Source organism: Juglans microcarpa x Juglans regia, chromosome 3S (genome assembly GCF_004785595.1).
Source record: "Juglans microcarpa x Juglans regia isolate MS1-56 chromosome 3S, Jm3101_v1.0, whole genome shotgun sequence".
In the NCBI taxonomy this organism is placed as follows: Eukaryota; Viridiplantae; Streptophyta; class Magnoliopsida; order Fagales; family Juglandaceae; genus Juglans; species Juglans microcarpa x Juglans regia.
Genome location: NC_054599.1, coordinates 19,444,812 through 19,461,385, shown reverse-complemented (window position 1 = coordinate 19,461,385; position 16,574 = coordinate 19,444,812). Strand labels below are relative to the sequence as shown.

The following is a 16,574-nucleotide window of genomic DNA, read 5'->3' as shown; positions in this document are numbered from 1 at the left end:
TAAATATCTTTTCTTTTTCCCCCCGATTTCTTTCCCCCTCCACTTCTCTCTGTTCTTCCTCATTCCGTCTCCATTTTCCTTTCCACCGATTCTCAGCTGCTACTCCACCCACATCCCCCGAACGTAAATATCTCCTGCAAAGACATTTTCCTCCCGCGGAAGCTACGGTCGAGATTTGGGTCAGTTGCTGTGTCGTGCGATTCAGGTCTTTCAATCCCTGGGATTTGGGTCAGTTGCTTCCAGCTGACATTGGTCGAGATTCAATAGCGGGATAACGTGGGTCCTTCCGTCACTACAGGTATGCCTGCAACTCAGAAGTGGATTTTGTACTGATCATCGATTCTTGACAAAATTAAAAGGTTTTTGTTTGCCAGCAAATTTCTACCTCTGCAATTGTGAAATCTACCCCTTTTTTTGCATGAATTTTGCATGTATATCTGCATTTTGTGGTCCACATTCAATGTCCGTGGCTCGAACATTTTTTTTACCTTGTAAAAAATATATATGTTGCCAATATATCTGCTAGTAATTAGTTGTTACAAATTTATAGATAATCTCAAGTTTCTAGTCCTAATTGTTTTTGGAGTGTACCTGTTCTAGTGATAACACAGTATGGAAATTAATTTCTGTGTTTCGGTAACATGAGTTCCATCCGTATTTGCGTCTATTCCCAGCTGCAGTCACCAAGAGATTCAATCCCTAGAATTTCCAAAGTCATTACCGACTTTGGGCAAATGCTTTTAAGGTATATAGAAACCTTGTGGTAGATGTGAAAATATCTACACGTTGGGTTCAGTCTAGGTGGATGGAAGTTTTGACGGTTTTAGTTGTTTTTAGAACTCTTAAGGTTTAAATTATTTACATATCTTGTCGTCGTTTTAAAATAAAATTCATGACAAAAACAGGTGGTATGTGTAGGGGGAGTTCCTTAACTTCCTAATCCTAAAAGGGAATTTTTTTTTTCCTTTACAGTTAATGTCAGTTTATATTGGGACACTGCAATGAAGATATTTATGGTTGCAGTTTTGGTCTAAATAAATGATGCTCACAAATGCACTAAACAAAAAAATAATGTTATATTTCTCTAAGCTTAGGACGTTTTGGGAATGAATGTGTGTGTATATATATATATACACATATGCATGTATCATTTATTTGATTGGCTGCAAATTAAATGGTATGAATAAAAAGAGAATCTCATACACATGTAGCAGCTCAATTACATTTTAAATGGGCTTGAAGTATGTACATAAAATGAGAGTGAACTGTATCTTCTATCACCATTAGAAATTAAGTTTTTGATATTGCTCTAATTCTATGTCTTCAATTTGAACCAACCCGTCTAAGGTCTTGTCCAAGCAACTAATCGGCACCTGCGAACTATAGGGCTGACAGTAGAAATATTCAACCATTGAAGCATCAGATTTTGATGGGCCTTATTCCATATCTTTCTTTTTTTTTTTAAAGATTTCTTTTTCCTGACCAGAATACATTGATGGGGATATATAGTGGAGAAGCACTTGAGGGTGTCCTTAGAACATGTACAGTAATTATCATGTGAAGTATGCATAAGATGTCTCCCATCTTTGATTTTCATCCATGACTTGAAATCACTTGCTCATCCGCCCTGCAACCCCTAGCTTTTTCTAGGCATATAGGCAACATCTGATTCATAACCCGGAAATGGATACGAAATAATCATGAACATGAAGAAGTACCTTTAATTAATTAATATTATATAGTAATCCTCAAAATCTAGTAGTTTTGTTCTTATTTGGCATGCAATCTGGATTCATCCTGATCTGGGCTGCCTCCAAAATTAGTTACTGATTACCATGAATATTTGATTCCCTGTGGATTGTAGATTTGATATATGTATATATATTGTGGCGCCCCCAATCCCCCTTATATAAATACACAGGGATCGAGACGTCAGGATGGTGACAACACGGTCACACATCCCAACGAAGTGCCAGTGTGTGTACATGCAACAGTGTACAAATATAATAACGCAGCGGATAGTCAACTAAGTACCAGAATTTAAATACAAATATTTAACACAATTTATCTTTAAAAATTATACAGTCATCCCAAATATAATACAAAAGGTAAATAGAGTAATTGATAAAAACATAACTCACTAAACAGGAGCAATCCCAGATCACTCCTCCACCGGAGCCAAACTAAGGCTCGTCATCATCGTCTGCATCAAAATCTGCGATACCATAAAATGGTACCACAGGTAAGTATAAACCAAACAACTCTCGGGAAAAAAATACATTAATGCAACCAACAATATAGCAAAATACATTTAGCCATAAAATACCATTTTTCCCAGAAAAATGATTATTTCCAACACACGCCAAAAATCCCATTTTGGCCCAAAATATCCGTAACACATTTTCCCATAAAATGATTCACACAAACAATCCATTTATCGGACACTGTAGGCGGGAATCGCAGGCGGGACTCTACCACCGTCCCTGCTTACCACCATCCCTACCGCGTGCACCGTAGGCGGGAATCACAGGCGGGACACAACCACCATCCCTGCTTACCACCATCCCTAACGCGTGCACCGTAGGCGGGAATCACAGGCGGGACTCTACCACCATCCCTGCTTACCACCATCCCTACAGTTCCTTTACACACAATAAATACTTAACAGAGCACTGTAGGCGGGAATCACAGGCGGGACACAACCACCATCCCTGCTTACCACCATCCCTACAGTCTCTTTTCCTTTTACTCACATGAAAATCCAAATCCAATAAATACATGAACATGTATGCAATCATGCGAAAACCCAGTTTTCTTTATAAACATGATCATGCATGCAATATGCGATGTACGTGAACAAGTCATAACCAACAACCACAATTCACAATGCAAACAAACACAACTCCGTCCACAATCCATCCGACCCCCGAAACTCCTCGGACTCAGTCCGGCAAAACAACCCAATTCACAGATAATATGCGTTAGTGCAAAAATATATTTAAATCACGAAAATTCTTTAAGGAAAATACTTACAGTGCAATATAATAATTTCCGGAGGATCTCGAAGTTGCAAGTGGTGATGTCTGAGCAACACCACAGTGTAAAATACACTGTGGCCGTGGGTCACAGATACCCACTTTTCAACGAGGACAAACGAAGACCCAAAAATGGTAAGGTAGGGCCTAGAGAGGTCGGTGAAGCCAATGGTGGCGGTGGTTTGCCGTGGGTGGCGGCGGAATGGGCGGTAGAAGACCAAAATGCCCAAATCGGAAATGTAGTTGGTGGAGCTTCACCGGTGACGGATCGGAGGTGGGGTTGGGTCCAATGGGTTGCCAAGAGGTCGGGGATGAAGTGGTAGGAAGATGGTGGCCAATGGTGGTGCGACGGCGGCGCAACGGCGGAAGGAGTGCCGCGGCTTCGAAGAGCTACTGGTGGTTAACGGCGGCACGGATGGAGGTGAGGTTGGTGGGGTGAGGTCGCCGGCGGCTGGGGAAGCTAATGGGCTGGGCGGTGAGGGCCACCGCCGGCTCACGGCGGCGCTGGCGTGAAGGTGGCCCGCGGCTTCGTGGGGGGCGTGTGGGCTACCGGCGGCGAGGTAGGGGCTGAGGTTTGGGAGGTGAGGTCGCCGGAGGGAGGGGGAGCTGGTCGGCTGGGCGGTGTCGCGCACGGCGGCGCTGGGAGGAGACGATGGAAAAGGGCGGAGGAGAAGAGAGAGAGAGATCGCGCGGGAAGGAGAGGAAATAAGGAAGAAAAAGAAAAGAAAGAAAAGAAAAAGGAAGGAAAGAAAAAATGGAGGAAAAGAAATGAGGTCCAATCCTCATAACTTGGGTCACAAAAATGATCCAACGGAGATGATTTTAAAACCACAAGTTAAATAAAATAATTTAAACGTAATGGTAAAGTCAAATTGAAATAATTAAATCCCACAGTAATTAATTTAAATATTAAAAGCAATTTAAATGCATAACAATAAATAAATATTTAGAAAGCACATAAAATTAATTTTCACCAAATTAAAATCATAGAAATAAACTTACTAAAAATCCAACCAATTTTAAAATAAGAGGATAAATTTTTGAACAATCAAAAATAATCCTTCAGTAAAAATACACTGAAATACGGGGTGTTACATATATATATATATATATATATATATATATATATATATATATAGGCAAACAACATATATAATGTAGATTATGGCGTGATGTATCCCAGCAACCAGAAATTGGAATTCCGACGTGGACAGCTAGCTTACGACATCATCATGTACTGCAGGCTAGTGTTTCCATATCGATCCACAGTATTAGTAATAAAGAGATATACACCATGGAAATAAGGTCTGGATTTTCTCAGTGGTCATGTTGATGTGTTTGTGACACTTATCTCCAGCATGCTGCATGTTGGCTATTTTTCTGCCAGCATCTCTATCCTTCTCTCTCTCTCTCTAAGAGTCCTTGTGATCAGCGTTAACTAGAAGAATTTTTTGGATTAATCCAATATATATATTTATGGAAGAGACTTACTAATAGTGATCAGCAGTACTTATAAGTTTTTCAAGCAGACTAATTAAGGGATCACTACAAGAAATAGGCCCTTTCCCAGCGATATCAAGTCTGCTGGAAAAGAAATCGCCGCGCAATAAGATATTATTGCCATCGATTAAGAATTCGTCAAGCGTTTTAAAATCCAATCCTCATAAAAACACCGGGCTGGTCCTAAATTAATAATGATCCAGCGATTAAATGGATTTTATCGGTGAAAACAATTGTATCCACTAAAATCACATGTTGCAGCGACATTAAATCGATAGGAAACCTCTGGGCGCCAATATTGTATTTATTTCCCCCTTTTTAATATTGAGAATATCTTCTATTTTAAATATTGAGTTTGACTCATGTTTTGACATTGTTTAACCCTTTATGACTATGTGTTAAACTAGTGGAGATGATAATGTATTATTTTTAACACTTTTCTTCAAGATAATAGCCTATGTAAGCAACCAAGGATTTTATTCAAACTAGTAGGTTCGATTAGAATTTTCTGGTTTGTCAAGAGCTACTCTTGCTGTTTATGCTATGTTTTCACACAAAAATGATGTCAATTCTCAGGTTTTCTTCAAATCTAGTATGCTTGGGTTGTGTAGTTGAGATTGTGGTTAAATGAGGGATGATTAAGAGCATGAATGTACTAAAGCTGCTGGCTGTCCATGGTAGTGCAGAAAATTCTGCTATGCACTCTGGTTTGCTTCTTCAAGCAGTCCCTTTGATGCCCATTTTTCATTTGCATCTTTTGTTTAACCAAAGTTATTTCTTTGTATGGAAAACAGTTGAAAACAACGAAAAAAAAACCAGTCATCTTGTAAGCTTTAGCCAATTCATTTCATTTGGTTCCAACAAGTTACTAAAAACCTGTCAAATACCATTTTGAACTTGAAATTTCCAGATTTTTGTTACTTCTTGTTCTCTTCCATTTCTAAGTCAATTCCTATCATTTGTACATTCTTAACCCACGATCTCCATATATCTTTCATGTAGAAGACTCAATGGCCTTTATTGGCCAGCAAGCATGCTATTAGTCATTTTCATGAATTCCATCATTAATGCTTAAGCTGAGGAGTTTTAAAGTTTTGGCTTAGTGCTAAGTATGGAGAGAAGTTAAATGGGTTGAGGCTGTGCTTTGTAGTTGATTTTCCTTAAGTGAAGGGGAGGTAAGGAAAGTGCTTTGTATTTATAATTGACCGGATTTTATTATAAATATGGCTCTATACACTGAAGGTACATACTGAATCGCTGAATTCGTTGATTATTATTGGTACTCCATATAACACAAACTCATTGGTATGGTTGCTAGGAATTTGTGTGCGTGTGGCATGCACTAAAATCTTAATTTTATTTTAGCTGTCATTCTCATCGTATTTCTCGTGTATCCACTAAAATCTTAATAGGATGTAAGCTACCATTTTTCCTTTGGGGCTGAAATCAATCTTTTTAGACTTTTATCTTTCAAATAACTATTAAGATATGGATGCACCAGTAAATCTTAACTAAGGATATGAACTCAGTAAAAAGTGATGATGGATTGGGTTATTTGTCTTGATGGAAGGAAATTTTTCTTTTTTGATACTTGGAAAACAAAAGTTTTTGCATGCAAGAAATAAAAGTTTTTGTCTTTTGGTTATATTTCCTTGTATCAGACATTATGCATGTGATAGATTAGGTTTCTTATGGTGTGCTTGCTTAAGATATTGATTTACAAGTTTTTTATGACTAATTAATCAAGCCCATGAGTTTCATACTCATTGGAATCACACTATATATAGTGATTACTTAAGGACAACAAATTGCTTTGAAAATTGGGTTGAGAACTTTTGTTTCAACTTTAATAATTCCTCCAATTCCCCCTTCAAACAACTTATTCATTCTTAAAAATGTGAATGCGCACTATGGTGAGTTTTTCATCGAACTTATATATTTATTCTCTACTTAACTAACTTTCTTTCCCACCATATCTTTGTTTAGATGGATAAAAGTTAGATGAATGACCCCGATAGGCTTGTATCACCTGCATACGCCGAAGGCGTTAAATATTTCCTCACACAAGCACGAAACCATGCAAGTGGAAGGGATCGCATTCGGTGTCCATGTCGTGTATGCCTTAACAATCTGTGGCTGCCTATATTTGAGGTTAAGACCCATTTGTTTATTAAAGGGATCAACCCAGATTACACCCAGTGGATATTTCATGGGGAGGAGGAGACAACATTGTACGTTAGTGATGATGATCTTGATGACAATATCATCGAAGAAGACGATTACATAGATGACATGCAGCATATGTTGGATGACATCCGGGCAGGCACCTTCGTTGATCTGTCCCAAGATAGCACTCCTGCTCCAAACAGGCCACCAATTACTATAGAATCACCAGCACCATCTTTTGACCAGCTACTAGAGGATGCCCGACGTCCGCTTTTCGACGGGTGTACAGAATTTTCAAAGTTGTCATTCGTTGTCAAGTTGTTACACATCAAATCAATCGGTGGATGGTCAATTAAGTCATTTGACATGCTCCTTGATTTGTTGAGGTCTGCCTTTCCTAATGCCCTCTTGCCACAATCATATGAGGAGTCAAGGTCTTTGGAGCGCGGTTTAGGCTTCAAGTACCACAAAATCCATGCGTGCCCCAACGACTGCATCTTATTTTGGAAGGAAAATGCTGCTCTTAATGAATGCCCTATATGTAAGGCAAATAGGTGGATACCAAATACACATGGGTCATGCACGATACCTCAAAAAGTGTTGCGTCACTTTCCTCTGAAACCGAGATTGCAGCGTCTCTTTATGTCTGCAAAGATAGCAGGTGATATGCGATGGCACAAAGAGCAACGAACGATAGAAGATACTTGTATGAGACATCCGGCCGACTCTGAGTGCTGGAAGAAATTTGATGAAGATCATAATTGATTCGCTGCGGATCCTCGCAATGTTAGGCTCGGTCTGGCAAGTGATGGCTTCACTCCATTCAACAACTTGACTAAACCTCATAGTATCTGGCCAGTGATCCTTGTCCCATATAACTTGCCACCGTGGTCATGCATGAAAGACCAATTCTTCATGACATCTCTGATTATTCCTGGCCCAAGGTCACTAGGGAATGAGATCGATGTATACTTGCAGCCATTGATCGATGAACTGCTTGAACTTTGGGAAGATGGGGTACCTACATATGATGCCTCAACTAAGGAGACGTTTATGTTGCATGCTGCCTTATTGTGGACAATTAATGATTTTCCTGCCTACCGGAATCTGTCTGGCTGGTCAACAAAGGGAAAATTGGCTTGTCCTTCTTGCAATGCCGACACAGACTCTAATTGGTTGAAACATGGCCGAAAACATTGTTACATGGGACATCGACGTTTCTTACCACCAGATCACATATGGAGAAGAAGGAAAGGGTTGTTCAACGGTAGAGAAGATCATCGCATACCACCAAGGGATATAGGAGCTGAAGATATTCAGACTCAATTGCAGATGATTGGGGATGTTCAGTTTGGCAAATCTCATAGGAAGAAAAAACGCACTCCTGAAGAGCTGAACTGGACAAAGTGTAGCATATTCTTCGTGTTACCTTATTGGTCAACAGTTCGACTTCGGCATAATTTAGATGTTATGCATATTGAGAAGAATATTGCCGATAACATCTTATTCACTTTAATGAACAGTCCAGGCAAAACGAAGGATAACATCAATTCAAGGCGTGACTTGGATATTTTGGGCTATAGAAAAGAATTACACTTGAGGCGTGATGGTGATCGTGTAACAATGCCACATGCACTGTACACATTACACGGAGATGAAAGGAATAAATTTTGTGAGTGGCTGTCTGATATCAAATTTCCAGATGGGTTCGCTTCCAATATCTCGAACTGTGTTTCTCTACGTGAGTGCAAAATCTCTGGGTTGAAAAGCTATGACTGTCACGTTTTCCTTCAAAGGCTACTCCCCATTGCTGCTGGGGGGTATTTAAGAAGTGATATTGGCTTGGCTTTGACTGAACTTGGTACTTTCTTCAAAGAGTTGTGCGCTCGAACACTTGATGTCAACCGCCTGGCCCAACTCCAAACTGATGTTGTCACCATTCTATGCAAACTGGAGATGATATTTTCTCTTTCTTTTTTCGATGTTATGGTCCACCTAGCTGTCCATTTACCCCGTGAGGCCAGACTTGGGGGTCCTGTACAATATAGGTGGATGTACTCATTTGAGAGGTATCTTGGCAAATTCAAGCGGTATGTTAAGAATAAAGCCCGCCCAGAAGGTTCAATAGCCGAGGCCTACATTCACACCGAATGCTTGACATTTTGCTCCATGTACCTCAAAGATATTGAGACGAGGTTTAGTCGACCGGACCGCAACATTGATGCTGACGAAGAGGAAACGTTCGATGGGTTCAAAATTTTCAACCAGAAAGTCCGTCCTTTGGGCATGCCTTCTAATGTGGAATTAAAAGATAAACTATTTAGGGTAGCCATCTGGTACGTGCTCAATAATTGTGCGGAGATTGGACCTTATATAGAGTAAGCATTAACGAGTCTACTTAAAAATCATCTTTCATTCTATACAAGTTGTTATGAATCCAATACCATCTAACTTCAATATGTTGGTTCACCTCGATGCACGAAATGCAGGGAACACTACGAGAAATGTAAGGTGCAACACCCAGATTGCATCGATCGCACGCACCAAACTGAGTTTCCAACTTGGTTTAAGCAACGTGTAAGTTCTTATCCATTCCTATCTAAGATGCGCTGCTATAGGTTTCATTTTATATGATTGGATCTAATCGACAATAAACATTATGAAATTTACTTTTTTAAATATATAGATCCAGGAACATCGTACCTCGCATGCACTTGATGTGTCCGCTGATCTGTATGCGTTAGCTTGCGGGCCTGACCGTTGGGTTGCAACATATGCTGCTTGCATAATAAATGGAAAAAGGTTTCATACGAAATAGCATGAACTTCGCCGGCGTACACAAAATTTTGGAGTGGTGGTAACTGGTGATGAGGCCACAAATAACTTGGACTTCTATGGAGTTATTAATAATATTGTAGAGTTACGCTACATGGAGTGGCGTCGGGTGTACCTGTTTGAATGTGATTGGTTTGACGTTGGTGATCGAAAACGAGGGGTGCGGGTGGATGACCATATGATTAGTGTCAACATGAACAGGACTTGGTACAAGGATGAACCATTCGTGTTGGCGAGTCAGGCTGATCAATGCTTCTACATAAGAGATTTAAGGGCGAAAGGGAATTGGGGTGTTGTGCAGAACTATGCAAATAGGAATGTATACAACATTCCGCCACTCCCGAGAGTTCTTGAAGATATTGATGGGGAATCAAGTACTCCTGATGCCGATCACGAAAACGAGCCATCATATTATTATGAACCAGTGCAGTGTGATAACACAGATCAAGTGGCAATTCAACTGAATAGGCCTGATATACTACCTAGCCATCTAGATGCACGAGAAATCATGGATCCGGTTGGTCAATGCATAGATTCAACAGGCTTTATTAATGATGACATGATAACTTCTGATTCTGAAAATGCGGCTAGTGAGGGAGAATATTCAGATGAAGAGGACCTATCAACAAATGAGGGGGAACATTCAGATGAGGATGTCCACTCAACATCTGATGAGTTTGGCAACCTATAAGTACAACCCAGGAACTTCGTTCATTTAAGGTTGAGATATTAGGTTTCTTGTTCGAAATTCTCATTTGTATATAGACATCTGACAATATGAGATTGACTTTGAAATTGATATGTGTATATAGACAGTTCAATATGAGTTTGGGTGAAATATATGTTCTGATTTATTTCTTACCACCATGAAGAATTTCATTTTACCTGGCTCGAACTATTTTTTATGCAAGTAGCAAACAATCTTGAGAGTAGTATTCAAGATTTACAACATCCATACCTAAATTAAATAGTATCTAACATGTGATGTATATTGCTTCAGGTTACGTTCAATACCGGGAGGCTTTGTGAGGAGCACTATGCATTATCAAGGTATATATACGGCCGACTCTCAGTTATTCGTTTCTCTATTTAAAGTCTCATAGTGTAAGGGTTAATCTACCTAAAAGTACCTGAAAATGGTAGATAAATGACCTTGTTTACGAACCTGTCTGTGTATATTGAGATTATTTTGTATCAATTATGTTCTGAATTTTATCCCACTATGTTATTAACTTGTACTCGTGCAGGTACCCAGCCAGGACTCAGTTCAAGAGGCGGAGGCAGACTTCGCGGTCTTCGAGGTGCAAGGCGTTATATCCCATACTCAGGTCGTCACATCCGACCCCGTGGTACGAAATTATCTTCATATCACACCACGGAGGAGTGTAATCAATCCTCCTCAGATGATTCGACACAGCCCCCAAGTCCCCCACCATGCGTTGTGCCAAGTCACGCGCCAGAACCTATTCAAGAACCCCCACCAAATACAGTGGAACAATCACCTACACGAGAACAAACTGGTGAGTATTTTTCCAATACTTTAATTTTGAAAGCAACATCATGTTTGTATGTGTTATTAAGTGTGAATATTCTACTTGATGTTAAAAATACTAATATATTGTACCTTAAAATACAGCTGCAGATGCCCTAATGGAGACCGAAGGAATGACTCAACAGAGCTCAAGAACTCGTGGGCCATCTAGATGCATTTTCTTTGACAAGCTAAGGAAGAATGAGAAAGTGCAGTTGAAGATAAATGATGGTGAGACAGCCCCATGTTGTGAACACGCTTCTATGTTCACAACACGAGTATCGTGGATTGTTAAACAATACTGTGACATGAGTTACAAGCGTTGGTCGGATGTCCCACCAGCGATTAAAGAGGAGCTCATCGACCGTGTTCGGGTATATATACAAATTTGTTCTTGTGATTGTTTGGAAGTTGTTTATGTAGTATAATCATCACCTAAATAACGAGATGACACATTGATTGTTTGCATGATGCCTTATGTAGAGTGACTTTGTGTTGGACTGGGATCGCGAAAACCACCGATTGACGGTGACAAAGGCCTTACGTAAGCGCTTCAACTCCTTCCACCACGACTTGCACAAGATTTATGAATCCTATGGAAGCCACGTAGAAGCGTTGGCTAATGGAACTAGTCTAGTGGACCCCATTGTATGGATGAAGTTGTGTGAAAGGTGGGGCAGCGATGCCTTCAAGGTACAAATGATCTTTCTCACATACAACCATATAATATGCATCAATTTAATATGTCTAAATATTGTTGTGGCAAATATGTTTGTCTATTATAAGTAATTGTTCCCTAATGTGTATGACAGAAAATTTCAACTCAAAATCGGGAGAACCGAAACAAGCAGGCCATTAACCACACATCAGGACGTAAATCATTCGTCCGATTACTTGAGCAAAAGGTATGTCTAAGGGAAAACAATCTTTTCATTTCAATAGAATAGTGAAAATGCACTTTACTTGGAGATTTTAGTGACAATATTACATTACTATCACTAAAGGTGGTTACTCATAGCTTTTGTTGTTCAAATGTCACATGGTTCATCCACAGAATAACGTTTTCTTATATTAAATGAGTATTCTTATACTCATTTGTCACACATGACAGCGCAATGAGAATGGAAATTTGGCCGACTTCTACAAAGAGACGCGTTGGTCGAAGAAAAAGAATGCATTTGTCACAGAAGCTACAGAAAGTACTTATGTGAGTACAGAAACAGCCGTTGGGGTCTATGTTTCTTTCTATACGTGATAATTTTATTAACATAGCACTAGCTGATTATTTCTTTCTAATCGTTGTTTTGTCAATGTGCAGAAGGAGATGCAAGGTAAGTTGGATGGCCTAGGACCAGAGTAATGTAGTGATGAGGCAGCAGCGATTGTCTTTAGGGAGGTTCTTGGCCATCGACCTGGATATGAACGGGGACTTGGGGAAATGGTCATCCCCGAGTCAAGTAGACAACGTGACAAACTTCAAATGCAACAATACATGTCTGAGGTTGAAAAGCACAAGAAAGATTCTGAACAATATAGGAAGGATGTTGAACAATATAAGAAGGATGCTGAAGCTTACAAGAATCAGCTGGATGAAATGAGGACAAAGTAGCGGGAGCTGAGGGAGCATCAGATACAAAATGACAATCTGATGCAGTCTTTCTTTAGGGCTTTCCCATCGTTCACTGAGTCAGTTCGACAGACTCAGTGTAACGATTCCCCCGGCCCATAAGGGGCTTCTCATAAAAGGGCACATTTTTTGGATGGTTTTTTGTGACACCGGGGAGATATGAAGTTAGGGTGTCGACGTGTCGTGCTTTTAGGTGGTTTTTGGACTTAGTCTATACGACACTGGGCTATATATATATATATGGTATTATATATATATTTATATAAATCTTGGAACTATGTCTACACCGGGGATCTGCTTGGATCTCTCATGGTTTGAAAATGGGGTTAGTATCATTTGGAGTTATCCACCATAAAATGTACTTGTACAAATGAAGTTCTCAAATATATTTCTAGCAACTTGGTTTCCCAAACAGAGCTGAATATTAATGCTATTTTTGGTGTTTGCCACAGTTGCTCCTGTCGTCCTCTGTCGAGAAGAATATCTACGTACACTCAGCTAGTGGGATGTGACAGCTGCCTAAGGATCTTTTCTCAAAATATTCTATGGTGAGCCTCTTGCTGATTGTTTGCTTGTATCTTTTAAGTGTACTAGTTCGATATGGGTGATTTTATGGTTATTTGAGTCGACGATAGATTCCGAGTGTTTACTGATATGATTGGTGCAGTGACAATGAAAAGCTAGGCTAAAAACCTACGTAAGGATAAAGTTGGTTTAGTTAGAACTTGTCTCGCATACCACCTTTCACAAGAGTTATTGGTTGAAGCTGTTAGCTTAGGATGGGAAAATGTCTAGAGAGAGTGATCTTGATCCTTGGTTGCAGGCCCTGCTGGTTTTCCTCTTATTTAAACCATTAACTGGTTATGGTTGTGTTTAACGAAGAAAACTTAGTTTAGTTAGAAAGCTGAAAAGTCGGCATAAATGCCCTTTTTGCAAAGTGCTATGCCACACTATATACGGGCATCTATAGCACTCTGTTGTATTCTGGTGTGCGTACTTTGAAACATGAATTTTTCATGTTTGCCAACTTTTCATGAATTTTTCTATACGTTTTACAAGTTGACAAACCTTTTACTTTTGTTGGTTTGAATATGTTAGTTGATCTTATTTAGAGATGTGTGCAATGTCTGTAAGTATAACTGAGCTCAAGAAGAATGAAGTTGGAAGGTAGCTGAAAGAGACACACATGAATAATCTGAAGTGGTCAATAATATAGTAGCAATCTCTTATTTGTGGAAGCGAAACCTTTAACTTTATGTAATGTTGAGGAGATTTATTAATCTGTGCATTGTGCCATAACCACTTCACCAAAAGTGTTAATCTTGTAATAAGGTGCAAAGCTTTTTTTGGTAAAAAAATCTGTAACATCAATAGGAAACACCAACAGCTAATATGAACACTTGGATAACCACAATGCCAGACTCCATCTTGGACCTGTAAAATATACTTTCCCATTTTTCTTCTCTTGGATTGATCACAGCTCCAGAAATTGATAACTTTTATAAATATAGGAACTAGATAAATTAATGGTTCAAATTGAGTTTGCAAAGGTATACTTCTCTGCAGTTAAATTGAAATCACTTATAAAAGAATTGCAAAGAATATTGTATATTAATCTTTCTTATATCCATGGTGAGAAATTTTGACCATAGAGGTGGCACAATTAAAGAATAAAGTTTCTGGAGGGAATATAAGATGTATGTCAAAGATGAGGAAATAAATCATTTTTACGATCGAGGGGTCTTTCTCATTGAGAACAAGTTCAAATGATTAGGGGAATATCCTCTGATCCATCCATTAGAATTTTCTATTCACTCTTATATTTCTTATTCTAGATTACATTTGCAGGGTTCTATTTGGCATGGACTATTACTTATGCTCTCTTTGGTGATTTATGCAGATGAGTTGAGGAAGTTGCCTGCAGTTGAGCTATCCAGTCTTCCTTTAATACTCAAGGTTAAAAAAGATGTTTTAGTTCTATCTTATTTTATTGACTGTTTTAAGTTTCATACTCATTTCTTATTCCTTTTGGGCTAATTTAGGATGATGTAAGTAAGCTTCGCTAGCTTGCATATGACTTTATCTTGATATCGGTGGCATTTAATTCTGGTCTTGGTCTCTCTCTCTCTCTCCCCCTCACCGCTTTCTTTAAATCTTAATTTTCTGGTTACTTATTCCTTATATATTAATTAGCTAGTTTTAAGTTTAAAATAAAATGATTACTTATATATACTACGCTAACTATTAAGGAAAACTTATTCGTTTCTGTAACACGCTCTCCATTCTATTTAGTTTGTAATTGGGTGGCTTGAATAGCATATGGGAACTGCTATTCTGCAGCCAAAGATCCACATATTCCCTCATGGCCAAAATTGCTGGGGTAGCCCAGAAAAAGAATGAAAAAAAGGCTGCTCTGAAGAGGTGCCCCAAGTCTCTTTGGCTGTATAGTTAGCATGTTTTTTGTTATATCTGCCACAAAGTTTAGGCTGCCAACCGTCAGAGATCTGACTCATCTTTATTACTTTATATGTATGCAACTTTTTTTTGCCCAGTTAAAAGGCTCAGTCTCAACTCAATTAAGCAAAACCAACTTTATCCTTACATAGTTTGATGCTTGGCTCCTATCCATTGCATGCATTTGCTAATTCAGTATAAAGCTGTCCAGTGGGACCAAATAATTAAATTTGTATTTAATTATATATTATAATTAGCCAATATTCATTGATCAACAAGTAGGTAGGTATTAATGAAGACGTACGTTGTTAATCCAAACTTGGCTACGTTAACCTTTGATTGCTAATTATTACCAAAACAAGAAAAAGAAGATCATGAACAGTTGGTTAATTTTCCAGTCATTTTCAAGCTAAGCTAAGCCGAATTTGTTTTACAGACCACCTATATAATATATATTATTAGTCCCTGCCTATGGATATAAGGTCTTATTAACTCTTAATTAAGTTCCAGAGCTGATGAAGGACTCATGGCGCCAATCCTCTAATACCATGATCATATAGCTAGCTAGCCAGATTTGCACCATTCTCTGCGAAATTATAAGAAATAATATTTTTCGTATAATTATATATACGATTAATGTTTCTAATTTGGTTATTCCAGAATTTAAACCTTCTGAGAATGAGACGTGATCCTACATTGGATATTCAGCATGCCTCTCAGTGGGATAATTTACTTTTACAGGGAGGAAGAGGTGGGCATTATGACCGGAAACATTGTTTGAGGGTCTATTCGCTGGGATATCACAGGTATGTATGAGTTCCAATGTGCAGTTGCATCTAATTTATTTGGGTTAAAATTTGCTTCCATAAACATAAGTAAAGAACACAAAAAGCCGCCCCATTTGGAGTACAAAAACTGGTCTTAGTTGTAAGCTTGGTTTACTATTTATTCTTGTTAGCCATGCTCATTGGGAAAACCCAAGGGTACCCTAACTATCTTAAATGTTCTACTGCAGTCTGTTGCAACATATTTTCGGTCATGTTATGGCTGCAATTGGAGGAAACAGTGCTGGTCCAGGTATTTTGGTGCTTGAGTTCAATTTGTCTTCATAAGCTACCACCTATGTATTAGTTGGATGGGTTAGTACATGACATGGGACTGATGCCTTTCATTGTTTCTACTTTTTCCAAGGTGCCCCTATTAAGGTGAGGAGACCTAGAGCTTACAACACATCCTGTGCTACAACACTTGGTCCAAGCCAGCCCAATCCAGTACTGAACTTGGCCGTTGTTGGGTTAAAGTCGCAGGATCTGTACATGGGCATGAGGGGCCATATATATAGCATTTTTGTTGGGGGGGGCTTCCCTATTACTTTACAGAGACGACGCTTAGGGCTTTGTTTGATATTGGTAATTTTATTCTCAGT

General features: G+C 39.0%; 2 protein-coding genes across 2 annotated transcripts; both read left to right on the top strand.

Moving 5' to 3' along the window:
* The first annotated feature begins 6,536 nt into the window (after window positions 1-6,536).
* LOC121258760 lies at window positions 6,537-7,466 on the top strand. Its single transcript, XM_041160300.1, has one exon. It carries the CDS (start codon window positions 6,537-6,539, stop codon window positions 7,464-7,466), a length of 930 nt encoding a protein of 309 aa, XP_041016234.1.
* Window positions 7,467-10,540: 3,074 nt separating this feature from the next.
* On the top strand, window positions 10,541-12,164 carry LOC121258759. Its single transcript, XM_041160299.1, has 5 exons — window positions 10,541-10,586; window positions 10,784-11,056; window positions 11,173-11,441; window positions 11,551-11,760; window positions 11,880-12,164. The coding sequence occupies exons 1-5, from the start codon at window positions 10,574-10,576 to the stop codon at window positions 12,012-12,014; spliced, it is 900 nt and encodes a 299-aa protein (XP_041016233.1). The 5' UTR covers window positions 10,541-10,573; the 3' UTR covers window positions 12,015-12,164.
* The last annotated feature ends 4,410 nt before the right edge of the window (window positions 12,165-16,574 follow it).